Source organism: Phyllostomus hastatus, unplaced genomic scaffold (genome assembly GCF_019186645.2).
Source record: "Phyllostomus hastatus isolate PE091 unplaced genomic scaffold, TTU_PhHast_1.1 phas_contig_495, whole genome shotgun sequence".
NCBI lineage: Eukaryota > Metazoa > Chordata > Mammalia > Chiroptera > Phyllostomidae > Phyllostomus > Phyllostomus hastatus.
In genome coordinates this window covers 2,248,582-2,276,328 of record NW_025333895.1, presented here as the reverse complement: position 1 = coordinate 2,276,328, position 27,747 = coordinate 2,248,582, and the positions used below count along the sequence as shown (strand labels likewise).

General features: G+C 44.2%; 1 protein-coding gene across 5 annotated transcripts in view; it reads right to left on the bottom strand.

Annotated features, from left to right (window-relative positions):
* Positions 1-682: 682 nt before the first annotated feature.
* The window catches only part of GAPVD1 (GTPase activating protein and VPS9 domains 1), a 61,842-nt gene continuing 34,777 nt past the window's right edge, over positions 683-27,747 (bottom strand). For 2 of the 5 annotated variants that reach the window (XM_045846049.1, XM_045846050.1), the window contains exons 10-27: positions 27,534-27,659; positions 25,164-25,337; positions 22,746-22,886; positions 21,541-21,675; positions 20,955-21,074; positions 18,249-18,326; positions 17,428-17,798; positions 15,363-15,450; positions 14,299-14,379; positions 10,788-10,910; positions 9,606-9,735; positions 7,951-8,060; positions 7,531-7,690; positions 6,513-6,700; positions 5,820-6,033; positions 3,909-3,981; positions 2,619-2,816; positions 683-1,421 (exon numbers count right to left, since the gene is read on the bottom strand). In XM_045846049.1, the coding sequence (XP_045702005.1) occupies positions 1,281-1,421; positions 2,619-2,816; positions 3,909-3,981; positions 5,820-6,033; positions 6,513-6,700; positions 7,531-7,690; positions 7,951-8,060; positions 9,606-9,735; positions 10,788-10,910; positions 14,299-14,379; positions 15,363-15,450; positions 17,428-17,798; positions 18,249-18,326; positions 20,955-21,074; positions 21,541-21,675; positions 22,746-22,886; positions 25,164-25,337; positions 27,534-27,659 (2,651 nt within the window). In that variant the 3' untranslated portion in view covers positions 683-1,280. Of the gene's footprint in view, positions 1,422-2,618; positions 2,817-3,908; positions 3,982-5,819; positions 6,034-6,512; positions 6,701-7,530; positions 7,691-7,950; positions 8,061-9,605; positions 9,736-10,787; positions 10,911-14,298; positions 14,380-15,362; positions 15,451-17,427; positions 17,799-18,248; positions 18,327-20,954; positions 21,075-21,540; positions 21,676-22,745; positions 22,887-25,163; positions 25,338-27,533; positions 27,660-27,747 lie in introns of those variants that run through there. The other 3 variants (XM_045846051.1, XM_045846052.1, XM_045846053.1) reach the window with 2 other exon arrangements.

Below are 27,747 nucleotides of genomic sequence, written 5' to 3'. Positions count from 1 at the left end.
GAGGCTTGTGCTTGAGGCCTCAACGTGCCTCCCTGGCCGATTCTCGGACGCCCGAACTGACTCCTGATTAGTTATCCATATATAATAAAACGAAAAACTGAAACACATACTTTTCTTCGGAAGAGGGAAATAAAGGCACGGAAATCTGCCAAAATAGATTTCTTTTTCCATACGAATAGTATGGTTGGTTAAAATAGTTTTCACTAATAAAACTTGTATCACTAGAGCAGACAGTACAAATTAGTTTTTTTTAAAAAATGACATTCACTGAATTCCTGGTCTGTGCATTCAATGTGAATCATCATCAAAAATATATTACAATTACAGGGTTGTAAGGAGCTGTGTCGGTGGTTTCTACACCGCATTTAGTATTTCAGATTAAGTACCACACAAAAGCATTAGAGATCTACTGTCCTTCCGTGGGCAATGTGTGGCGACTGACGACCTCTCCCCGCCACAGGCTCAGAGAGTCCACAGTGAGAAACGTCCGGGGACTCACTCCCGGCTTTCACACCTCTCAGCAGCTAAGGCAGCCCTGGGCGTCACACTGCACACTAGGGAGTTCCATCAACCGTATTACACTTTAGTAAGTATTTCTGTGCACTTGTTGGTTTTCTGATTGTAAGCTCAGCTTAAACTTTGTCGGGGAAACCATTTCACAAGAGGGTACATCACAATCCACTCCCAGCAATATCCCTTGTTTATTAGAATCTGAAGGTGTCCATATTACATCAAATATAAATATATATTATATTTACATTTCCTTCGTAGCTTTTCGACTTGGGTGAGTGCGTGTATAGGTAATGCCACGAGTGCCCCCGCCGCCACAGCCCTCAGCGCAGACCGCGCTCCCCTTCCCCCCGACGTCCACGGGTTCGGCCCCATCTTCAGAGAGCTACACACTGTTCTGTTCTGTTTTGTTAAGTAAAAGGAAAGAACGGCTATCCGTGAATGGAGATCTAGAAATTTTCTAGGAGATTTTGCTTAGTTTTTTTTAGTATTTCAAATACCTGAAAAATGTGGTCCCTTTTTGCAATGCTATTCTTCTCTACTCGGGGACGAGAAAATAAAATATGCAACTCAGAAAGGAAAAGAGCCCGAAGAAAAGAGAACCTGCGTGTTAGTTCATTAACCTGTTTAGTAAAGACCTGTTTTAAAATGTCTGGATGCTGTACAACATTATACAAAACAATCTTCAGCCTTTGAAGCAGCTGGTACATTTTCCTAGAGACCCGCCCGCCCGCCTAACAGTCTGCTGTCCCGGCGGGCCTGCGTCTCGGTCACTTCCGGTCATCGATGGTCTTAATGAACTCCACTGCCGCGGTGAACTGCATCCACCAGTACGACTCCTCGCCAGTCAGGCAGCTGGCATAGAAGCTGCTGATATACTGAACGGTGGACAGCAAGCAGGGCGGGTTTGCCTAGAAAAATGAAAAATAAGAAAGTCAATTAGTTAGATGTATATCTCTGCAAACATCATTTAAAGTGAACATCTCCAAATGTTTTCCTCTGAAAGAAATACCCGTCCTTTTGTAGACAATCCCCAAATTCCCTTTTTGGAACTACTGTGTAAACCGTGGTTACCACGAGCCACAGTATACCGGAAAGGCAAGTCAGGCTGTAATCGTCACTGAACCACCTGGAGCTTTCTCTGCCTGCAAGTCACCGAGCCCCACCGGTCCTGTACAAGGCTGGACCAACCCCGGTGCACTTACTCAGCGCCTCAGGGCTCCGGAACGTTAGGTGAGGAAATAAATGCTGAAGGCAAACTGGATTATAATTGGTTAGTAAGTGCAGGCAGAATGAGCTGACAAACAAAAAACTAAAAAAGATAGCATGTCCTCTGTTGCAAGAGGTAACACAGAACATCTGCTTTTTCACTTTCTTCACATGGCAAGAAAGGACACAGGTGTGTTAAGCAGTTAGGAAGACAAGCCAAGGTTTGTTCCTTAAAACAAGCTTGACCTGGTGTGTCCCCGGCAGAACAGAGAAGAGCAGGCAACGGGAGTTATAAAGGCTGGTCACGCACTGACCCTACGGGTTTCTGACTCAGGAGTCCAGGTTGTAGGAATATTGCAGCATTAAGAATTAGTGAGGGATGTGTCAAAAGTACCCTAAGCCTCAACAAATGGACCACTGACTGATGCAACCCAAGCACAGGGTCCTCTCCAGAATGTTCAAAATACACCATTTAGATGATGAAATTTCAATTCTAAAGACAAAAAAGGACAAAATAGGTCAGCACGTTTAAAAATAATAAGGTACAATTACAAAATATGAGGCCAAAGGAGGAGAGAGACAATTGGCAAATTTAGTAGTTTATGTGACGGGCACTACGAAAAATTCAATGTTAAAAGAAGATGGTAAAAGCACATTTATTCTTTCGCTTGCGGATTATATACTGAGCCCCAACCAAGAACTTCAGGCACCGCTTTAAAAGCTGAAAATGTTCGCTAGGAATCTGGTCCTCCCGGTCCTCCTTTCGAAACCCCTAACTTCCGGACAGAACACACTCGGCATCGGGCGCCTCCTTGCTGGGTGACACAGAGCTTGAGGCTCGGGGAAAAGCCAAGGTCCCCACCGCCCTGTGAAGCCCTGCGCCGCCCCGCTCGGCCCACCTTTATCAACACGAACACCAGAACAGGGACAAAGTCATCCGCTCCTGGGACGGAGTCCTCGTTGGCCAGGCTCAGGAGGTTCATGATGGTGGAGCACATGCGCAGGATGCACTGCACTTTGTCCCGGGGCGTCTTGTAAGCACTTATGGTCCTGATCTCCGACTGCGCCGACGGCCACGGTGCCTCCCGAAGGTAGACCTGAGAGAGACCGCACACGGGCGGACCCTGCTTGAACCTCGGGGCCACCACAGGCCTCGAGCACAAGCAGGCCCGCCGGTCGCGGGGGGGGGGGTCTCCCTTTCTTCGGTAAAACCAGACTGCGGTCCCTCTGCCCACCACTAAAGACTGAAGCTTAACTTTTAAATAATTTGCTTTGAATTTTAAAATAAAGCAACCTAAGCCCTGGCTGGCGTAGCTCAGTGGATTGAGCACGGGCTGGGAACCAAAGTGTCCCAGGTTCGATTCTCAGCCAGGGTACATTCCTGGGTTGCAGGCCATAACCCCCAGCAACCGCACATTGATGTTTCTCTCTCTTTATCTCTCTCTCTCTCTCTTTCTCTCTCTCTCTCTCTCTCTCTCTCTCTCTCCCCCCCTCTCCCTCACCCCTTCTTTCCCTCCCTAAAAATAAATAAATAAAATCTTAAAAAAAAAATAAAGCAACCTAGATCTCCACTAACAGAGGAAATTGCATACAATAATACAGAACCTAGAATTCATAAAATTTCAATCTTTCTTAAACAGCGAGAACGGAACTTCTCTGAATATAGAAGCTGGGTTCCAAAAGCACAAACAAGCTACTTATAAAAGAAAATAATTTATAAATTATTATGTGCATTTGCTGCAGTACTAAGAATAACAGATTCAAACAATCAAGGACAATTAAAAATTTTATGCTAATCAATGTTCCATTAGTGGGGGTTTTAATAAAACCATCAGAAAGTTCAAACACCTGGAATTCTCCTATTTTCTAAGAGCCGTATTTTATAAGAGGTAAAAACTCCATTACCAGCAACTAAAAGGTAATCTGGTGTCACATTCAGGTTCAGTTTCCTCTCCTGCACCAAGGGGTCAGCACCCCAAGGCCCTGCTGCACCGGGCAGCTGCGGGTAAGAGCTCCTCAGCCACCCCCTCCACCCGGAAAGCCCAGGAGGACCTTCCAGAACCTCAGGTGCACCGGCACGGTTCCACTGCAAACGGGTGGTGCGCAGCCCACACCGCCTCCTGGAGAAAGCGGGGAGGCACCCGGCAGCCTCAGCCCGCACCGCCGCCCACGCGCGACACCCGCCTTACCTCGGGTATCTGAAGAGCTCGGTGGTTCGCAGTCACTACTTTAGACAACCTCTGAATGTGCTCATGAAGGACCCTGCAAACCCCAGAACAAACACGTAAATACGTATTTCAGAAAATAAGGTACACAAAGGGTCATGATGGATTTTTTAAAACATTTCAAACACTTGAGACTTATTTCTAGATGCAGATCACAATTACAGTTCAGACTCTCAGCTGGAGGTATTCCACCTTGTCAGAAAAGGCACATCCGGGTCTGCCTGGAACTGCTGAGCGAGCAGGGGTGCCGCGAGAGCGGGGAAGTCCTTCCTTCCCAGGCCAGGACCGCACGCAAGGAGAAGGGAGGGGAGCCCTCAGCCCGCGAACTGCCTGGACACACTGGTCAGCAGACAGGCTGCCAGGAGCAGAGGACCAAAAGCCAGAAACCAGACACACTTAGATGGAGAAGGGACTCAGAACATGCGACCTCTCCTTTCACTGGTGAAAATAATTCAGCTTCAACAGGTGAAGGTTTTGGCTAAGGCCACAGAGGAGCTAAACCCAGCTTCCCTGGCTTCTGATGTTCTTTCCAGAAGACTGTGTTAGCTCACCTCTACAAAACCTGCGGAAGTACCGTGGAGGAGAAGAAATGACCTGCCTCGAAGTGGCTCTGTGCAGTCTGAATGCCCCTTCCTATTCCGTACCCCTCGCCGGAAGCCAAGAGCTGGCTGGCGCTCCGGAGAGAAAACTGGCCGCACTTGGCGTATTAAGGACAGAGGCCTGGGGTGGGCCAGACAGGTGAGAGGCAGGTCTCATGGCTCCTCACCCATCCAGAGGAGCGTGAACTCCCTCCGATATGCACACCGTATCTTGTAACTTCCATGCCAAACAGCCTAACCAAACACACTCGTTACCCACGCGGAGATCCTACCACACGTCCCTGACACAGTAAGTCACTGTCCCGGCTGGGGGCACAGTGACCACCTCAACATGCTGGGAACAGAAACGGGGTTGTAAAGCAATGCTCAAGAAAATGCAGAAGAGGACAAAGAAAAATGCTAAATCGTCCATTCTCGCTGCCCCCAGAGAACCACTGTTTCCCCTGCAGGTATTTATTTTATAAGATTAATCTTTAGGGTTAGTTTCTAAAAACAACTTCACTGAGATATAAGTTTTTTACCATACAATTCTAGATATTTGATATTCAAACACGTAACTTTTTGTTCCTAATGAACGATGAACACACACCCCAGACAAGCCCTGTGCTCGAGGCCGTGACAGTGGCTGAGAGCAGGCGCCACACGCCTGTTCTCGGGGGGAGCGTCGGGGCACAGGGCACTCATCAGGGGGCCACGCAAACCAGAGCACAGGAGCAGGGGCGACTGTGCCCTCCACCGGACATTTGGCAGTGTCTGGAGACCTCTGTGCTTCACACAACTGGTGCCGGATGACTGGCCCTCGCGTGTACGGCGCAGGGAGGCTGCTGAACTCCGCCAACGCACACGACAGTCCCCACGTCTGAGAACTACCTGGCCCAAGTGTCAGTGGTGCCAGGCTGAGAGTCGTGACTCTAACAAATGTAAAGCTGCCACAGAGAAAGGTACACAGGCCCGAGAGCCCTGACAGGGAAGTGAACCTCGTCGAAAAGGCCAGGAAGGCTTCCCCGAGTCGCGATCCACAGGCAAGGCAGAGCCGAGGCACAGACCGCAGCGGTGCCCTCCAAAGGACCAGTTCATTCGCCCTCCGCCTGATGCCCCACGTCCCTGAAAACAGGCTGACATCAACCCCCTGATCCTGTAACTCCGGTGGGTGAAGCGTGGTGACAGCGCGCCTCCCTCTCAGACGCCAAGGCTCACGGACAGCTCGTCTAAAACACGGGGCTGCGGATGCGCCCTTACGCGGTCCGACCCAGGCACCGGCCGCAGAGGCACTCACTGGTCACGAAGCGTGTCCCCGTCCTGATTAGGGTAGAAAGCGAGCTTGAAAATCCGATTCATCACGCTCCGCTCGATGGCCAGCTGGGCGTCCTGCAGCTGCTCCTCACTCGCGTTTTGCCATATGACGTCCTGGGCCATCACGCCGTAGAGGTACTTGAGGAAGTCTTCCACCTGAGCGGTTTTATCGTCGGCTGCTGTGAGCTTCTGGAAGTCTCCAATGCAAAATAGTAATTTTTAAAATATGCTATCTGAATAATTTTAAAAAGAAAATTACAGGAATCATTTTAATCACCAGCTATGTAAATAGTATGCTCTTATGTCTGGACGTGGTTCATCTTAGGAGACTATGCAGCCAAATCACTAAACTCAGGAGGAAGGTCAGAGAGAGAGAAAAGCTGAAGAGCAGGGGCTGTGTTATAAAAACGATATACTTTGCTTTAAAAAGTGAGAAAAACTGTGTGGATCCGCAACTTTACCAATTTTGTCGATTTTTAAATAAACTACAGATACTCAATCCCAAACAAAATAAAATGGACTGTTTGACACCAAAGTTGAAGTACGAGCCCGCACAGTGGCGGGAACTTAAGGAGCTGCTCTGGGACGCGCAGGCCCGCCAACGGGCAGAACCCGAGTTCCCCCTCTTCCCAGCGACGCGCGGCCGAGGGACGCTCCATCGAAGGCCGTCGGTTACCTTGAATGAACTCCCTGATCTTCTTCTCTTTGCTCTCCAGCAGCAGCCTCACACAGACGGTGGTGAAGTACCGATTGGCCACCTCCTTGTCCCGCAGAACCCTCTGCAGCAGCCTCTCCAGATGAGCCTGCGTGGTCTGCAGTCCTTGTCGACAGCGAGTGAGATAAGCAATATAGGGGGCCCTTTTCCTGAAAGGAAATACGCTTTGCAGGACACCAGATACATGCCTCATATGGTTCTCAAATTGACTGCTACAGAAAACTCCAATAAGAACAAAATGCAGGTTACTATACCACTGGACCATTCAACACACCACCATTTATCTGCGTACGGTCTAGATGAAACAATCGTTAGAGCACCTGTGCCCTAAGCCGCCAAGCCTCTTCACCTCCTAGGCATCTCCATTACGTGTTTCTCCTTAACTGTTAGCAAGGGACTGATCCTAGACAAAGGGTAGCAATTCCTAGCCCTATGCCTGCTTGTCTGGTCCAGAAACGTAGCCTTCCCTATGACCCCTAAAAAAAAGTGACAAATGAGCCCTGGCTGGTGTGGTTCAGTGGACTTAGCGCCAGCCTGTGAACCAAAGAATCACTGGTTCGATTCCCAATCAAGGCACATGCCTGGGTTATGGGCTGGGTCCCCAGTAGGGGGCACACCAGAGGCAACCACACATTGATGTTTTTCTCCATCTCTTTTTCCCTCCCTTCCCCTTGCTCTAAAAATAAAAAATAATAATAATTAAAAAAAAAACCATGAGAATGATATCCTATTCTGGCCTCACCTCTGCGAAAGCTCTTTTGTGCAATGCTTACATAAAGGGCACTTCTCTGTTTGTAAGGGCTGCTCATTTACGACCACATTTCCAGGCTAAATAGCCAATGTGCTCCTCGGGAATCTACAGCCAGGTAAATGTAGCCAAGCACCTTGCAGTGAGCCTAGGTTCATTTCCAAAGTAAGGACCGAGAAGAACACGCTTCCCGCTGGGACGGGTCTGCAGGCGAGCGGCTGGGCGTGCTACCTGTAGTCCTCGGCGATGGAGGCCAGCAGTTTCCTGCACGTCCTGTTATCGAAGCGGCACACACAGCGCATTGTTTCTTGCAGCTGAGCCATTAAGTTCTTATCTTGTAAATTAATTGCTTCAGCTATTTGAACTTTTAAGAAGCATACAATTTCATTGTCTAAACAAAAAAAATAAGAATTCTGTTACTGTTGAGAAAACCCATGTGCTTACGTAAACCGTGTTAGATCTAAGCTGAACCGCCGATCTCAATGGGAGAACACTAGAGTAATCAGAGTGCCCTTAGCTGATCCTAATGTCAGTGCATTAAGCTGGACCACATGGAATTGCTGTAAAGCTTCAATCCAGTTGAACATGGGCAGTTTCATATGGTTCAATCTACAAATGTAGGAAAAAACAAATGATCACACAGCTACTCACCTTCTGGGTCTGTGTGGTCGGGCAGACCGTTCCGGGTGGAATGAGTGAGCACTGGGAAAGCCACGGAGTCCGCAGAGCAAAGAGCCAGCCTCAGTTTCTTCTTTGCATCTCTGAAAGTGAGTTGGAAGTTCATCCATTTCTGTGTCCAGGTATGGCCACACTTTACAGACATTTACTATGTGAATTAACATGTGGCATGTTAATTCATGCTACCTCAGGACTCGAATGTCTCAAGTGGTCAAAAATGAAAAGGTGATCTTAAACCTACTGACACCTCACTTAGAGGAACAGGCTTCCCAGTTACCCGAGGAGCAAGGATGTAAAAGTGCTCTGGGCAAGAGCCGTTCTGTAAAGTCACCAAAATCAAACAAGTGACTTCGGCCCTGCTAGCACGTGCTGAGGACTAGGACAGGCACCCACAAGGCCCTGCCCTATAGCTCTCGACGAGTGTTGATCCAGCCACCAGACAGGAAGCCCTTTCCTACTGCTCTGGTGCTGGACACCTTCTTGGCTGAGCCAGACCGGCTTCTCTGCAACTTCCAGCTACTGAAGCACCTACCAGCACCCAGGGTAGAGCGCCCTTCAGTGACCTGTCACCCACCACAACAATGCAGCTCTCTTCACGCTGAGAGATGCCACCGACATTCTTTTTCTTTTGTAATTTAATCTTTATTGTATTTTTTCTCCATTATCATTCAGTCCCCTTACACCCCTCCCCCCAGCAGTCACCACACTGTTGTCCTTGTCCATGAGCCCTTTTTCCTCAGTCCCTCCACCCCCACTGCCCCCCACCCCATAGCCATAAACATTCTTTTATCTGGAGTGGACGTGGCCCTTTCTGGTCCTGCATGGCACGGACCAGAGCTTCTTCAGAATGTCCGAAGCTGCCACCCAAAGCAAAAAGCTGGAACACCTCCGAGAACGGGCGAAGTCTGCTCCCCTGCAGGACTGCCACTTGTCCACCTCACCTGACTGGCTCTGAGCCCTTCCCCATTGTCTCGTTTCCCATACAGCCAGTAACTTACAGACCAAGCCTATCAAAGGTAATGTTCACCCACTTTGCAAAGACTCATAAAATATATAATGATAAAGTCATGGCCAAAAAATAAAAGTTGTTTGTTACTCCAGTTTTACTGCAGTGAAAAAATAGAACGCTTTGTAATATTTATAAATAAAATGATGTACTAGTTGGAGCTTTCTTTAAACTAATGGGGGGAGTAAATATGAGCAATACTGGCCATGTACTGGGGACTGATGAATCTGGGGAGCGAGGAGGTGACAAACTAAGGGGCGTGAGCCAGTCCACAGGGGACAGTGGGTTAGTCAATGACTGCGCAGCGGACCCCCCCCCTCCCCCAACATTCCTCACTCAGGCCAAAGCTTTTCCGGGGACAGAGGCACTGCCACTTGTTTCATTTTAATTACTTCTGTGGTGCCTATGGGCATAGCGAGGTTTTCTTTTGTCCCTGAATTAAAGTCTTTGATACTGGGCGGCCACACATGAAGCAGGGTCTTCTCAGTACACAGCCACTGCATTCACTTATCCCTCTGCCTTACACATTTACGAAGGGACTCAGTGCATCACGTGACCTGAGGTGACTGCAACAGTGGTGAAGAGCCCAACCCCAGGGCCCTAAAGCCTGCCGACGGAATACCTGTAGGAGAAAGCGGAGTCCTGAGGCTGGGCTGCTTGGCTCGCGGAGTCCGGCAGATCATCGGCTGAGATGTTTTGCAGTGTTTCATCTCGAGGAGAATCGTGTGCGCTTTCCCCATCACCCATGACCTCTAAACAAAACCCACCCCCAAAAGGGTAATTAGGTTAATCTGGAATATTCTGGCACTAGCCGTTATTCTGAGCAACTCAGAGATAAGTCAGCACTGTGCTTTACAATAGGAGTTCTTTGAAAAAAGAAAACTTCAAACATTTAAACAAGATAATGGACAAGAATGATAATATACCAAGAGATCACTTATTGAGAAGGAGAACGGTTCTGCTTCTCATACCAATCCTAATTGAAAAAAAATGAGTCATTATTAATTTAATAAAGATAATGCTCTGTGATCAGAATCACTGAACCACAGAACTGAAAGGGGCCTCCACATCGTTTTAAGTAACACCTAACACCTCATTTCGTGGGCATGGAACCCTGCCCCGGGGGACAGCTGCAAACCCCTCCACTAGGCATGGGCTGAGGGGGCCGTGCGCTCAGGCCCCCAGTCTCCTCCCCAGGGCTTCTCCCGCTGCCAGGAAGGAGCTGGGGTGAGCTCACACATGCAGCCAGGGGTGCCGCGATAGCTGTATGTTTTTAACTAATCAATTTAGAAAAGACAAGACATGCACGTATACAGTCAAGGGAATAAAAAATTTCCTCGGTGTAATAAAGATACTATGCATATACAAAAAATATTCTTAGATAATTTCAAATGCTTCAGGAAAAACCAACTAGAGAGAAAAATGTGGGAAAATCTTAACAACTGATGTCTATTTAGGTACAGGAAATATGGACCTTCATTGTACTATTTTTTCAACTTTTCTGGGGAAAAAAAAGTGTGCTATTTCTTGAAAAAGTTCAACTTTTGTGTAGTTTTCACCTCTCTCCGGGCTCCCCCCCTTGGTTTTCTTCCAGAGACACTCCGTACACACACCAGCATAAACACATGCAGTACACAAGTTATGCTTTTACAGACTTTTGTTTCCTGTTCATTTACCTGGAGGACTGTACCGTATTTTTCGCACAGCTATTCAAAAGTAGCTGAAGTAAGGCTACTTTTAATGCCAATCACCTCTATCACTGTGACACAAAAATCACTATTCCAATCCTGATCCCGGTCATCACCTGCACTCTCGTAGTTGGCCAATGCTCCTTCACTGGGGCTGGTTCGTTTGATGGCGTTCCTGTACTTGTCCAGAATGTCCTCGGCGGCCTGAGCCTGGGCACTGAGTCTAGGGCTGGGGTCGTCTGCAGGGAAAGGAGAGGGAGAGAATGAGCTCCCCTCGGTTTGGACCAACTCTGATGTTAGTACGACACCAGGAGCATAATCCCAAAGGCCGATTAGGAGGTGAGACTTAAAAAGAGCACATATCTCAATGTTAAGAGGCACCATGCAGCTGCCTACTCCTCCCATTGCTAGGTCTGAGAGCCTTGCCAAAGCACGGAATTGGGAGGACTGGCTCCACTTTCTCATCATCGCCAGAATTCTGCATGACAGTGTCAATAAATCCAGTGCAGACTGAATGGATGATGGGTTTCTAAACGCTAACACTCAAACCACTGTCATTAGCAGTTCATGCTAACAGAACTTCCAACAGTGCATTTTCATATGCGGACTTCATTTATTCAGACATCTCCATGCTGAAGGAGAAAAAAAGTAGCATTTAAACTGAGAATTAAAGCCTTTTAAATAACAATAAAAACTGCCTTCCTCCATCCTCACTTCCTGGATTTCTCTCTCTACACCAGATTTGAAAACATCCGATTTTCATATTCTGTCTCGCTGGCTCGCACCCTGACATGCAGCCGCTGGAGCAGCGCACTTCTGTGCATGCCATGGTGTCGGAGGGACTCCTAGAGAAGCTGGACGTTGCTAGGGAGATCGGGGTTGTACCTGGGGTGCACGGGGGAAAAAGCTATCACAATCACAGAGGCAGCACTGCTTACTGGCAGGACCGCTCCCCTGTCAGCAACATCAGCACATCGAAATGTTTTCCTGCCGTTGAATTGATTAACAATTAATAAAGCAAAGAACTGCTACAGATCTATGGGATACAATAAAGTTCTCTAGTGAAATTTAAACTCCTGGGGTGGATCTAGGCCAGGCAGGTAACTATCATAAATGCCCACATTCTGGTAGAATCCCATTTTTTAAAAAGTCAAAAAAATCACATAAAAATCACTAGAATTTGTATGTGTGTGTTAATAGCAGCTAATATTAATAGCAGCTAACATTTATTGAGCACGCACCCCGTGCCAGGACTTGTGCTAAGCATCTGACATAAGTGACCGCATCCATCACTGCGCCGAACCCGCAGGGAGGCACTCCTGTCACCCCCGCTTTACAGAAGAGGAAGCCGAGGTGTATGCGAGTTTCAGTATTTAAGTTCACAGGCTCTCCTTTTGTTTCTATACAAAATATTCATTATTTTTGTCTCCATAAAATTGTAGTAAACTTTAGAGAGAAAGGATTTCCAAAGTAATTTAATCTTTCTGCTATAATGGCATTTGCATGCATGATAAGAACTATAATCTGATCTCTTCAAAATGTAAACTGATAAAACCTTTATCATTACAAAAAAAATTTTTGGAGAGGGCATACTTTTTGCTATTGGTTTTGGGTGCTGTTGAGGCTCTTTTGAAAAAAGAACAACAGAATTTGGCTAAACATAGTAAAAGCCATAATACTGCCGGTAAACTTTATTTCTATAATGCCATTCTTAAAAATTTTATCCCAGGAAAATAAAAATAAACAAAAACTGCTACACATATGAAACTATGAGCAGAATTTTCATAGTAAAAGTTAGATTCATTCTAACTATCCCAAAGCAAGAGAAGGCTCGCACTGCAGTAAAATCATGTGATAGATCATCTTAGAACCAATGAAAATGAACAAACCAGCTATGTCTAGTAAAGACTGGGAGAGGGTTTATGAAGTAACACGTGGTAAAAGAATGCACTTAAATACATGCTCTGATTCAGTCATGAGAAGCCATGAACAAATATGAAAACACTGGGAGAGAACATGGAAAAAAAAGAATGCTTAGGATGGTGGGATTATGGGCAGGCTGTTAAGAAATTTCCTTTCATAGCTTTTTACAATAGATTTAATGATCATTTTCAATGGGTCATTAGTTAGGACTGTGTAGAAGTTTCTGCACCAGTAGAGAAGTTAAATGGCTTGAATTAAACACACAGAAAATGAAATACTTTATGAGAAAAACTTATTCTACTCTATGTACCTTCCCACTTAAGAACCAAGAATCAAGAAAAATGTATTGCCCAAAGAAAAGTAAATTCTCCAAAATTATCAATTCCATATTATCAAACCATGAGGTTTCACGAAGAGCATTCCATGCTGTGAACACTGGTCATGTCCTACCACCAGAAACATGGTAGGGAAACGTAAGTATCTTACCAAAAGCACGCCTTTGCCACTCTGCCCAGTCAGCCTGTAAGTTCCTGAAGAATAGGATCATGTGTGATTTGACTTAACACCTACAACACCTAGCACAGTGCCCGGCATGAGTCAGATGTTCAACAAATACTGGCTGATTCGATGAGATGGGCTTGACTGCTCCCAGCGGGGGCCCGTGGCCGAGCAGCACGGCTCCTGCGGTTTGGAGCCCTTTATTCCGGGAAGGGCATGCATCCAAGCAGGGCGTATGCTGGGACAAGGAGCTACATCTAAACAGAACTAGACATCAGAATAGCATGCATTAAAATGGGATTCTACCTGTGCTATGATGAGCTTTGAGGAGGATGTTCTTTCGAAATCCATCTCATTTTTAAATAAAACCCTTCATTTTAACTTAGCAGGACATAATTTAAAATCAAGGTAAGAAAAAAATGAGGCAAGAAATTAATTCCCCGCTAGGTGCTCTGTGGTCATTGGAAATAGCGCACAGCTACCGAACTCAAGGTCATGTCAGTAACACTACTTCTCACACTCTTTCCTTTCAGGGTACTCATTCAAAATGTGCCAAAAAGAAGCTGTAGAAACAGAAGAGCCGAATAAGGTAAGAACCCAACCCCTAGCTGTATTTTCCTTGGGTCAGATAGCAATGCTAAAATGATTCAAGCTGTAAAAAATTAGTAAAGTTTATAAATTTATGATATTGTTTGAACACACACTTCATCACAAAAAAAGGAAATTAAGCAGAACAGAATTTCACTGTGATCCTGAATAATCAAGCGCTACAGACGGAAATCAATTTAGAATGCTACGATCAGCGTTAGAGAAAAGGTTAGAGAGAACTACTCAATCACGGGCCCGAAGGCATGGCATGCAGAGCACTGAAACCAGCACCACGCTCTCCTAGAAGGCACTACGCGTCATCCTCCCGCTAAGCTGTCGAGTTGCAGGGTGTGTCTAGAGGCCCGGGACCGGGGCCTCATCATAAACGGAAGCTATGATAATGAGGATGATGATGGTGGTGGCGGTCTGCAGGAAGAGCACACTGAGGTTCACTGTGGCCGCCAACTGGAAACCACAAAGCTACGAAGAACATACTCCCCACTGTACACACACAGACACACTCTTCTAAAGAGGCAACGCTTATGGCACCCAAGAAAAAGTGTTATGAAATATGTGCTCTGGGAATGAAGGAGCCAGGAAGTCCATGGGTCTACAAACCTGTGAGTGTTGAGAATCTGTCAGGCCCCAGATCATCTTTGTCTTTTTCTTGTTTTTCTTTCTTTCTAAATGGTATAGGAGCTGGAAATTAAATAAAGTCAGTAGTGTGACACATAACATACTGCGCTACTCGGAAGACAGCAGTCATTTTGGGTTAACTGGCGTGCCAACATTTCTAAGTGAGAGGAAGGTGAAAAGTTTAAAAGCTAAGAAATCCCAAGTGTCAACTGATAATAGTTTTTAAAATAGCATTGAGGGTTCTTAGAGAAGCTTTCGGAGTCGTCTGCCACAGGAAGAATGAATTAACAGGAATCCATTGGGACTAAATCAAAACCACTGCCTCTGCACCTCTGCTCAAAAACAACACATTCAAAGCTCTGAGCCTCACTCTGCCCTCCTCATCAGCAGAACTGAGTGCGGCGCCAAGGCTGTGCTCCTCAGCTCCTGAGCACCACGGGGCGGAGAAGAGGCCTTCGGAAGAAGTCCCTAGCTTTAGTCCTGGAAGATCTCTCCATTCAGGAAGAGATGCTTTGCAAACTCAAATCCCAGTATCTACTGGTATGATGCCAGGCTATGCACAAAAAAAGCAAACAATTTTATACACCTACCTCTCCAAATTAGACACTCACTAATAGAGTATAAATATTCTCAAAGAACATAAACATTAAAAGCTGAAGTTTATTCCAGGAATGTAAAGGACGAATTTCAAATTTTCAGTTTAATTCCTGACAGCATCCCTTTCTCCTGCAGTAATTATTGGCAATTCGTATGTCGTAAGTCCTACACGTCTACCATCAGTGGCATATGATCTTTAAACAACTGTGACTTGCATGACTTCCATTTATGAAACCACTACCACCTCCTGCAAAGAACAACAACTGCTACTTCTAAAGCTCTTCCTTAGCAGTCACCTGCGAGAAACCATGTTCTTTACCCTGAAAAGAGCTAGAAACAAGCCCAGCAAGCCTCAGAGAGAGAGGAGTTGAGGTACTGGCTCTCTGAAAAAGATTTTGGGGCTTTGCTTCTTATTGCTAACACGGCATTCTAATATTTTATAAAATTACCTTTAGGCATGGCAGAAACAAAACGTTTTCTCCACCAAGGTCTGTTCCTGTCTGATTTCTCATCATCGCTATCTTTGCGTTCTTCAGTCTGTAGGAAAAGTTTGATGCTTTATTTGTAGGTGGGCAGCAGGACAAATGACTATGAAAAGGATTTAATTTAGTCTTTGAAACACAAATACCACTCAGGTTTGTCTTAAAAGCAAAACTGTTCTTATTGCTGTATAGGAAACTTCTGAAACATGGGCGTGCGCCCTTCAAGCACCAGACAATGATCTGCTTGAGGGCAGGCGCTGTCTCATCACTGTTAGTAAACCCAGAGCTTGATACGGAGCCTAGCATAGTGTGGGCACTTAATACGTTCTTACAGAGTCAACACAGTGCAAGCAACGTCTAGAGAGGCAGCAGAGACGGTGGCAGTAGCATTGATAATAACACCGAGTCTAGACTGTGTGCCAAACACTGAGTGTAAGGGTATGTATTACCTCGTTTAAACCTCCCAGTATTCAGGACATCAACACTGAGTGTAACAATATTTGGTATCTCGTTTAAACCTCACAGTACTTAGGAGATCAACACTGAGTGTAATGATTATATATTATCTCATTTAAACCTCACAGTAGCCTTAGGAGATAAATACTAATATTAAGCCCTTCTTATAGATGAGAGGTTATCACACTCATCTTCCCCAGAGTCACACAGTCTGTATGTGGCACAGCTGGGACTCAAACTTAGATCTGACCAACTTCAACGTTCAAGTTTTGATCACCAATTATGCTGAGTTGTCATCAGGACCACATGTCAAAGGACGGCAACTACAATTCTTTGACCAGCCCATCACGTGACCTTAGACAAGTCATTTAATTTCTGTTTCTACAAAACTGGAACTAAAAATATCTTCTCTAAGAGCACTCATGAAGAAGGGGCTCCCAGAGGCCAAACCAGGGAAAAAAATAAATGACAGTAACAAACCCACTGATTAAAACAGAAAACCATGGGCCCGCAGATATAATTAATAAGTGAGTAAATAAGTCTGACAAAGACCAGGATATTCACATATATTCGAATACTCCCCCACAAAATACTCCTGAATTACAAAGGAGAGCGGGAACTGTACAGTGGGGAAGCCTGGCGGACCACACCGTCGTTTAATGAGCAGCACAGGCAGGGAAAGGGACACACTGTCACGTCAGTGACATTCCTGCCGAGGATGAGTAAGCTCATTTTTATCAAAATAAAAGCTTTATTTTTCAAAATAAAAAATAATACCTCATTGGAAAAAAAACTGGTCATGAGAAAACATCAAACAAGCCCCAATTCTAGAAATGGGCCTGCAATTTTTAAGTGTGTGAAGATCACGAAGGTCAAGGGCAAACTGAGAAAATGTTCTGGACTGAGACTGAAGGACATGAGGACTGAATACGAGATCCAATCCTGCACAGGCCCTTTAGCGAGCGTCACTGGGACAACCAGGGGCACACTGGCGAACTAACGGGGCCGTGAGCGCTGGAGGGGCAGACGCAGCGGTGCACCAGTCCTCTCCCGGTGCTGGCGGCTGCCGCACGCGCAGGGAAGGCGCGGAAGGCGCTGCGTGCGGGAGGCTCCGCACTAAAGCGGTCACAGGCGAGGAGCGCGGCAGCATCGGGCTGGCCACGTACTCTCACATGGCTGGGGGTGGAGCTGTCTCTACTTCCAACTTCTGTGTAATTGTTTCAAAATAAACAATAATACCTCATTGGGGGGAAAAAAAGAAAAATAATAGCTAGCTAATCATCTTGGAAGAAAACTGTGAGGTTTAAATGAAATTAAATGTAAAATTACTTGATGAAAGGCTAAAAGTGTTATAAAAATGCAAGCTTTATTACTACAAAACCAAAGTACCACAGTACTTCTAATGGGTTATATGGTTGTGAATTTACTAGAATGACAGACCATCTTTAATTACGACTACTGTCCATCCCTAGTCCTAGATGGATATAACCCATGCTAGTTTCAGATACCAAGAGCACCAGGCAGACAGAACATGAGAGCTGACCACAAATTCTGCGGCGTGGCCCGTGTCCCCTACCTCTCCTCTCGAGGAGTCCTTGCTCGGGGATGAAGACGAGGAATGAGGTGCAGCCACCAAAGAAGTAGCACCAATGGCTGCGGCTGGAGGGAGCTCTCGCTCTTCATTCCCCGGGCGGCGGTTCCAGCTGGGGTCACTCATGGGTCTCCGGACAGAAGAGACTATATCAGAGCTCCTGCTGCGAACTAATCTCTCGGGGTAGGAATGCCTTTGCCTGAATGCCTCCATTTCAGCCGGCGTTAAGACATGGGAGCCAATGTTCGGCAGCCTGGCCTCATTTCCTCCCACAGCTCCTTCCAGGATCGGGGGGTCTGGTGGTGGGTGGGACGGCCTGGCATAGTGAACCTTGGGCCTTACCACAGCAGAAGCCCCTGGAACATAGGGAAAAAAGTTTGCAGCTGAGACACAACTGATCCAACCAAGGCATTAACAGAGGGTTTTGGTCGCGTGCCTTTGTCCGTGGTAAGACGAGAGTGAAATGCTTACTTGATGGCCTGGCCTGTGTGGCTCAGTTGGCTGAGTGCCACCCCACCAACCAAAAGATGGCAAGTTTGGCTCCTGGTCAGGGTGTATGCCTAGATTGCAGGCCTGGGCCCAGCCGGTCGGGGCACACACGAAGGGCAACACGATTGATGTTTCTCCCCTCCTTTGTCCCTCCCTGCCCCTCAGTTTAAAAAAATATTCTTTTTTTAAAAAGCTCCCTTGATGACTGTTTCACCATATATACAAATACTGAATCATTTTACTGTATACCTTAAATATAATGCCATGTCAGTTATATCTCAATTTTTTTTAAAAAAAAGTTCCTCTGACTAGGTTACCTTCATGTGAAGCCAGCGGGTCGAACATGGCGAGCAGAGACTCCGACTGGGAAGGCGGGGAGGTCAGCTGGTGGGCGCCTAAACCAAACAGCGAGGCCAGGTCAGAACTCGTGACTCAGCGCGCATTTCAGCACTGTGAAAATGGTTCTGACATTTTCCCAGTTTTCAAACAGTTTTAGTCAATTAGAACTTGGGGGCATTTCAGGAAAAAAAGAATCAAATAAGGGTCAAATTCTTATTACTCCCAAATTCCTACTATGCTTTTTTGCTACATACATGGGTTTTAATGACACTGAAGTGGTCTACCATCCACAGGCCTGTGACTTCTTAGAGCCAAACTGGCTCACAGTCAATGCAAAGGTCACAGAGCCAGAGGATGGGAACCACCGAAACCTTCAGAATGTCAAGCCTCCCTGAGTCTCACCTTCCGTCTGTGGAAATAGGGGCGACACTGCCCACAGAAGGAGTATAAATAAAACATCGTACAACTGGAAATTCTAATACTGCTCTCAGCAAATGAGAATTTCTTTAAAAACTCCTATTAAAATGAACACATTACACCATGAAAGAAACTCAAACTTCTAAAGTGCACTGTTTTAAGCTACAGAGTAAAAGATGCTCCTCGGAGCATGTCTAAACAATCAAAATCAGAAACATTAAAATAGGTGAGTGTGCAGAGGCTAACACTTTCGAATACATAAAAACTGTTACTCCGGACTTTTTGAATCTGAGCTTTTTTGATAATGAATTAGTGTTGTGTACCTTTTCATTTTTCCTTTTGTTTTCTATCTTATACTTATCTCCCTTTTTAAAAATTACAGAAATAGTGTATCATTATGAAAGATAGCTTAAAACATGAGTTCTCAAAATTATATTAGAATGCCTCTACATTCTTTAAAATTACTGATTATATGTATTGATATTTAATTAGAAATTAAAACTGAAAAGAGATATTTACATGTGTATACACTAAAATATACCCATTAAGTGATAATACAAATAGCCCTTATAATGAAAAATAGCTACATTTTCCAAAATAAAAAATAAGAGTGACATTGTTTTACATTTTTACAAATTACTATATGGTTAGAAAGAACACAGCTGGATTCTCATATCTGCTTCTGTTTTGAATCGGTTGCAATATGACATTTTGGTTAAAGACTGTAAAGAAAAACTGGCCTCACACATGCAGTTGGAAAGGGGATGATATTTTAATAGCCTTTTCAGTAATTGTGGATATTTTCTTTGATACTGTATCAAATCTTAATGAGTAGTTTTTTAAAGGTTAGGTATAACGTGGAATCTGAAACCTAGTCAGGGAACTTTCTGTTCTCTGTTACATTAAAATTAACTGGACTGTCTTGCATTTTAAATGGATCTTTTACTCATGCAAGAGTTGTAACATCATGCATCGATCACCTGGAAAATACTAGTTCAATTAGATACGCTAATCTTCTAAATGTTGACACATTTCAACATATGAATTTGAAAAATTACATTCTTATTATCACTGCAAATCTCACCAGGAAAGTCTTTAAGTAGTGGGAAACTGTGAAGCTCACAGAAGTGGACACAAGTTTTCCAAAATTCTAACTTTTATCTGAAAGCTGGAGTACTATCATTGACAACAAATTCTACTCTGTCGGGAAGTGACAGGCTCCTTCTGTTCATTTTCAAGACATGTCTGACAAATACCCAAGTGTGAACAAAGACAGTCTGTCTGTCGGTCTTTCTTTCAAGTGAAAATGGTGTTTCGTGAAAAACAAACAAGAAAAGAACAGGTAGTTAAGATCACAACTCAGTCACAGAGGTGCTTTTCCATTAGCGGTCCCTCTTCTCTCTTCACATAGAATATTAGAAAGATGTGTGCTCAAGCATTGAGATGTAATTAAATAACCTTTACTGCTTCACCACAGAAACTTTTTCCTTTATTTTAATGGTGAGAGAAGAGTGCAATGACCACAAGCACAGTTTGTGCCACCGCCCTGCTTCGTGCTAAAGGCCCCGGCAAGTTTACCCACTGCAGCTGGTGCACCATCGGTGCAGGTGCCCGTACAGTGGAAAGGACAATAACCTTTTATTGCTATGAATTTAGTCTGCTCTCATGCTCTCCACCCCCAAAAAGGTCTTAAGGACCCTCAGCAGTGCATGAAGAGTACAGTTTGAAAGTTGCACGTTTAGGACAGTGGCTCTCAGCTAGGGCTATTCTGCCCCCCAGGAGATCACGTGCCAGTGTCTGGAAACATTGCTGGTTGTCTCAACTGCAGGGGAGGGATGTGGGGGGCATGCTCCTGGTAGAGGCCAGCCCCCCACACAATAAAAAATTACCCGACCCCAATGTCAATAGTACTAACAATGAGAAACCTTGGTTTAGAACAAACAAATATATAAAGAGGTATTTTTCTATTCTTTAAAGCATTTAAAAAATAACTACATAAGTTCTAATAAGTGGTTATATTAAAATTCATTTAGCCATTCTATTTTTCAGTGATCAGGCTATATCTAAATTTTGCAAATGTTAATGTTATGAAGAACATCTTTCTGCGTAAGACTTCCTTATGACTGATTTCAGGACTAACTATATGTATTGGCAAATTATGTCCCAAAGGGCTGTAACAATGGATATTATCACCAGCAATGGTAAGTCTGCCAGTTTCACCACGAATGTGATTGTTTTAAAAAGTCGCCCTCATTTCCCCTTCTTACCATGAGTTACTTCATCCATGTCTGGACTAGTGACAGAATCTTTACCCCCAAAGTCAGAGCTGCACTCAGATCTCAGGTCTTCAATCTTATTGGGAATATCCTCAGAGGTTGCACTTATGCCTTAAAAAAAGAAAGCAAAAATAAACAGCAAGAACAAAATAATCACACAAAAAGTATGAGTTTTGGAGAAATGTAAATATTCTCAATTTTTCTGTGACTTGGTTCTATACATGTGAGTCGTTTGGTGTTATATCTTTTATTGCACTATTGCTTAAATGCATTTCCCTTGATTTGTACAATATAACCAGAATTACCAGGTGATATCTAACTGCAGTAGAGGCAGCGGCTACCGAGAACAGACAGAGTTATAGAAGGAACACATACAGACCGTTTGCCAGTTACTCCAACATGCTCTTTAAAAGCCACACATTAAATTCTCACAGATTTAAGGTCCCATAGAAATAATTTCGTTTCCTGGAAATTACTCAGCTCTTAAATAAAACATATCTCTTTGCAATCAACTTTATAAACGGAAAGGTGGGAACACACCTTGAAGTCCTTATTCCTTAAAACAAGACAGACATACCCGACACAACACTGAGGCCTGGTGTGCTGGGGCGGGAACTGACCTCCCTGACATCCGTATCATCAGATGTGCTGCCCAGGCCAGAGCAGCTCTCGAGCTCCTGCAGACGCTCCTCCTGCTTTAGATCTGGGGCCTCTAGACAGAAGACGTGAGGTGTTGCGTTAGTGATTCTGCTAGCATGCCACAGTTTCAGCTTGTGGCCCAGGTGATGAAAGCTACCAGGGCATGAATGAAATCAGTGTAAATAGATTTCTGAGCCTGGGCCAGGTAGCAAAGTTAGCTGGATCAAGTGTTAAAAAAAAGTCAAGGCTGTGATTTTCATCCCAATCGAGGCCAGTTCGTTGTGCAAAGATGAAAACTGATTCCAGGTCACCTTTCCATGTGCTCTTTGGTTAGCAATTGAACTGAACAAAAGAATATGAAATAACTTAGCATTAAACTAACCACTTTTTAAAAAACAACTTCTACGGATGCTCAAAAGAGTGAGGGAATCCTGCTGTCTCCTTATGGAAAGGTCGGCATGTCTGAATGTGTTAACATTATACAACACATACCAGGATCACTTAATTATTCTTGTGCCAAGTACATCAGAGAGAATGTAATTCAGACACACAGTTATTTTTATTTGCATTCTGGTAGTTGACATTTAGTTGAGGGCAAAGATTTTTCTTCGTAATCAGAAAAAAAGTAGAAATGCAATACATAAAAAAAAGTACAAAATACTTTATATACATTTATAACCCGGCACAAAAAATTCTCAGTGCCCCAGAGTCTCAATTTCAGTGCATTTCAAAAATACATTAGGTACATTTTAAAGGGTCCAGTTCTACTCTGGGATAAATCTAAACATGCTTACCAGGCATCCGACCACGCGGGGTTCCTGTTTTGTGACGAGTGAGTGGGAAACACTGGACTCAGTGCCCCACACAGAACCCTGATGAGTTACTAACAGCTGCTTCCAAAATAACTGAACACAGAGTCAGAAGGCACCTGCCACCTTAGCCTATGCCATCCAACACGGGATTTTTTCTTGATGAACAGAAAATAACCTCACTAATTTCCCATTTGAAATTCTTAGCAGTAAGATTGCCTCACAACACTTGTCAAATGTATACCTGAAAAAATGTCCATCATACAGAAATTGGAATACCTTACATTTAAAACTTCTGTGCAAATCAAAATGCAAAGAGTGACGGCATACTAACCTGAGTCACTTGGCAAAACCTCTACACTCCAAGCTTCGCTTGTTGTCTCTGATATGGTAGAACCAGTGCAGTGGTCAAGAAGTACTGACCCTGAACCTGGCAGGCACAGTAAACTGCCTAACATGTTCTCTGCTGCTGCACCTGTATAACCAGTGGGGAGCAAAAGGTTAACAAAGGTCCTGAATGGGAAGAGCAGAGATCATGGAAAAAAGCCAAACACTAAGCTAACAAGATCTCTCTACTCTAGCCACAGGAAATAAGCCAAGGTAAGAGTAATTTCAATCAATAACACCACTAAAAACTCAAATTTCCCATTTTGGTCACAATGACACAAGCTCTTTTTCATCCACTGCCTCCTGCTCACCTTGGACTCTCCATAGAGAGAACACATGGTTAGGTCAAGTCGTTTCAACTAGCTTTCAACTTGGTCTTTCGGTAAATTTTTCGTGTCTGTGCCTAACAGCTCTCTAAAATTTACAGCTCTACAAGGATTAAAAACAATCGAGAGACATTTAACCACATAAAGTTATACTGGCCAAAAAGGTTTTCTTCTGGCACATTAGCCACATACTCAGTCAATAAAATATCTTTGTAGGAAAATGCATCTTGCCTCTGTAGCACTCATTCAACTGCAGATACAGCTTACTGCTCAAACTGAGCTGACTGCCAGAAAAAAACGCTAAATACTTTAGCATTTGGAACAAAATAATGCAAAAATCAATTAAGAAATCTATTTACACTACCCCAAAATGCAAACAGAAACGATTCAATATTATTGTACAACTGTGTTAAACATATTCAAGTTCAGAATGTTCTACTATTTCTGATTAACCTATTAAAAGAACAATTCTACTTCAGTGCATAAAAAAAACTTTTGGCCCTGGATAGTGTGGGCTTAGTTGGTTGGAGCGCCTTCCCATAACCAAAGGACTGCAGGTTCAATGCCCAGTCAGGGCACATTCCTAGGTTGAGGGTTTGATCCCCAGTCCAGGAGCGTACAGGAAGGCAATCGACTGATGCTTCTTTCTCCCATCAATGTTTCTTTCCCTCCCTTCCTTTCTCTCTAAAAGGAATGAAATAAAAAATGTCCTCCAGTGAGGATTTAAAAAAAAAAACAAACAGAAATAACTCTTAGAAAAAGGTTACTGGTAAAAGTGACCTTTTAAAGATACGTCATGAGCCCTGGCTGGCGTAGCTCAGTGGATTGAGCGCGGGCTGGGAACCAAAGTGTCCCAGGTTCGATTCCCAGCCAGGGTACATTCCTGGGTTGCAGGCCATAACCCCCAGCAACCGCACATTCATGTTTCTCTCTCTCTCCCTCCCTCCCTTCCCTCTCTAGAAATAAATAAATAAAGTCTTTAAAAAAAAATAAAATAAAAATAAAGATACATCATGACATAATTAAAAATAAAATAATGTCCAGCCCTGGCTGGTGTGGCTCAGTGGACTGAGTGCCAGTCTGCAAACCAAAAGGTTACTGGTTCGATTCACAGTCAGGGCACATGCCTGGGTTGCGTGCCAGGTCCCCAGTTGGGCAGGTGCAAGAGGCAACCTCTCGATGTATCTCTCACACATCGATGTTTCTCTCCCGCCCGTTCTCCCTCCCTTCCTCCCTCTCTGAAAGTAAAGGAATTAAAAATATTAAAAAATTAAATAATGTCTGGAACCTGCCTGAACACAATGGGGGAAGGGGAGGAAGGGTAGTGGATGGGAGAAGAGATGAAACAACTGGCCACATGTATGTGTAACTGTCAAAGCTGAGTGACAGCTACACGGAGTTCATTATACTATTCTATTTTCTTAAAACGTTCCATAATTTGTCAAGAAAATAAAGATGGTGGTTACGAGACCATATGAATCTTTTAGAACTCGCAGAACAGTCTCTTAAGAAGAGTGAATTTTAATGTTTATAATTATACATCAATAAGCTTGATATGGAAAAAAGAAAAAGAAAAAAAAGGTTACTTTTTGGAACTGAATTAATCCTTTCAGAAGTAAACTCAATTTTTAAGAGACTCTCAGTATCATATTATTCCAAAAGATTTTATAGCTATACTCTGTCAGAATTTTCATTTTAAGGTAAGGTACAATATTTAGTCTCTGAAGAACATCCTAATCACAGACTAATAACATATACTATACTCTACAAACCAGACTTGATGAGAGGCTAATTCAAAAGGCTGGTTTTTCTTTTCTGGGGAGGTGGAGAGTGGAGCTAAATGTAGTCGGGGAAAACATACCCGTATTTACAGTAAGTAAAGAAAAAACACACAAATGCCTTGTTATGTGAGGTCACCTCAGTTGCCCAGGTAGCACGGCTACGCCCACACGTCTGTGAGAGCACCGACCACCCCTCCCCCGAAGGGCGGTGGACAGAGCCACTCAACAGCAGCCTTCCAGACGTTAAACAGCAGTTACCTGCAATCTCTTGCAAGCGATCTTCATCAATGTTAGGGTCAAAATCACTTCCCAGGACATCCGTACTCCAGGTCTCACTCACTGTTTCTGATATATCCCTATCATCTGTCAGTCCCATCATGTCACGGATTTCAAACTTCCTCAGCTTATCATCAAGATTATCTTGTGTTGTGGCTATCAAAAACAAAATTAAGCACTTAAAAAATGGTAGCACAGCTATGATTTCTTAATCAGATATGAGGAACTTTATGTCTTTGATCTTCACTTTACACATTTTATAATTAACACTGAGCACAGAGTACCAAAACACACAATTATTACCTCATGGATGCAGTCTTTTGCTCTCTGAACTCAGCTCAGTATATGGACTTCCCCTTCTGGCAGATTAACTGGGGCCACTGATGCCATTAATTGTTTCCCTCTATCCACAACCTCTGCAGCGTGACTCTGATCAAGATTCAGGGTATATCCCCCCTTTTGAATTTGCACAGGCCTTGTTACTTGCTTTGGCCGAAAGGGTAAGGAGGAAGTGTGCCAGCTGCCAGGCTAGACATCAGGAGCCATTATAAACTTCTGCTCTCTCTCACCCTTGCTCCTCTCAAGAGAACAAGCTTAAGCTAGCCAGCTGGAGGGTGAGGGACTGCACTGGAGCAAAGCAAAGGTCATTCTAGACCAGCCAGCTCCCCACGGACCAAACGACCACCAGCTAACATTAGCAGAGCTCCCTACTTGTCCACTGGTGATCGTAGGTGCATGAGTGAGCCCAGTCCAAATCGGAGAACCACCCACCTGACCCATAGACTTGAGGGCAAAAAGAAATGTTTACTGTTTTAAGTCACTAGGTTTTGACGTGGTTTGTTACATAATACTGTAGCAATAATTAAATGATAAACCTATACTAAAAAAATATTTTTTTGCCCTGGCTGGTGTGGCTCAGTGGATTGAGTGCCGGCCTCCAAACCAAAAGTCGGTGGTTCAATTCCCAGTCAGGATACATGCCTGGGTTGCAGGACAGGTCCCCAGTTGGGGGTGTGCAAGAGCCAAGTGATCAATGTATCTCTCCCACACTGATATTTCTATTTCCCTCCTTTTCTCTCTCTCTAAAAATAAATAACATCTTTAGATGTAATCTGTATGTACCCGTAATGATGCCATGGCATTTTCAAACAGCATTCTGTCCTTTGCTGAGACATAATTAAAAAATAATAATTTTTATATGACAGATACACCCCCCTAATTCTAGAGTTTTCTCTCTTCCCTTGACTAATGAGAAGCAGTCTGCAGTGTGCCTCAGCTCATGTCTTAATCTAGTGTCCACAAACCGCAGAATGCCAGCCACCTACACCAACAGGGCCTCGAGGGCTTGTTAAGGAATTGACACTCTTTCAAAAACTTTTGTCTTGAGCTACTAATATTTTGCTTTTGTTATTTATAGAAAATTTCATCCTAATTGATACAATGACAAATTGATCAAGTAAAATATACCATTACTTTTATTCAATACACACATATTCCAACTGACAATGACCTCTTCCTCTCTAAAATGGAATAAACCAAGATTTCTAAAAATGAGACAGGGAAAATGGCTTTTTCTTTTTATTTCCCAACTAATTTTTATGTGCACTAAAGTCTAAGAATCACTGCCTCAAACCCAGTTGAGGGCCGGTGCCCTTAACACTCCCTTGAAGGCCACCTAATGATCTTTAATGCATAAATCCAAAGACCCTAAAGACCCTTTTCAAATTAACCTTCCTAAAGCATAACGAGGACCCTGCTGTTTTCCAATTCTTACCTCCTGCTATTCCTGTAGTTGGTAGTTCCTGCAGAAGGCCTGGGTGGCTTCCCGCCTCTCTGACTGCCTTACACTGCTTCTCCCCCCAGAAGGCCCGATCCCCAGTTTCTGCCAACGCAATGCCAGCCAGGCTTTAAGGCTAGTGTTTTCTTCCAATAAGTGTCTCCCTACACTTTCATCTGCTGTATTGCTCACGCAGAATGGCCAAAGCACTCTTATGATACTTTCAATCGTTTGTGTACCATTCTCTCCCTCTTGTAGGTTCCTTGAGCCCTGAGGTTTTATGTTTGCATTTCTTAAAATTTTAATGTTACAGAATTGAAATACCTTATGTTACAGAATTCACACAGTTCATTTTAATTATTCTATATAATTCAAGTCTAAAGAATTCACTTACCAACTAAACACATGTTTAAGAAATGAAGGAGCTATGAATAAGTCCAAGTTTAATAGTCATTATATAATCAACTTAAATTTATTCTTACTGAACACAGCCAACGTCCATGGAAACACACTGTTTATCCTGCAACCTCGTAACTTCTTTGCTACTTGCCCGGCTATGTTCCACCCCACCTTACCTTGCTCATGCTCCAACAGCTGCAGAGCTTCAACTCCATTACTCCCAGAAGGCCCTGCTCCAAGTTCTGATACAGACTCTCCTTCCAGGTCTAGAGAGGACACTGAATTGGAACGATTTGAAGGACCTAAAAAAATGTTTCTACTGTGAGTGAGCTTAAACAGTCACGAGCCATCATGTAGGTAATTTTTCATGCCTTGATAAGGAACTAAAGA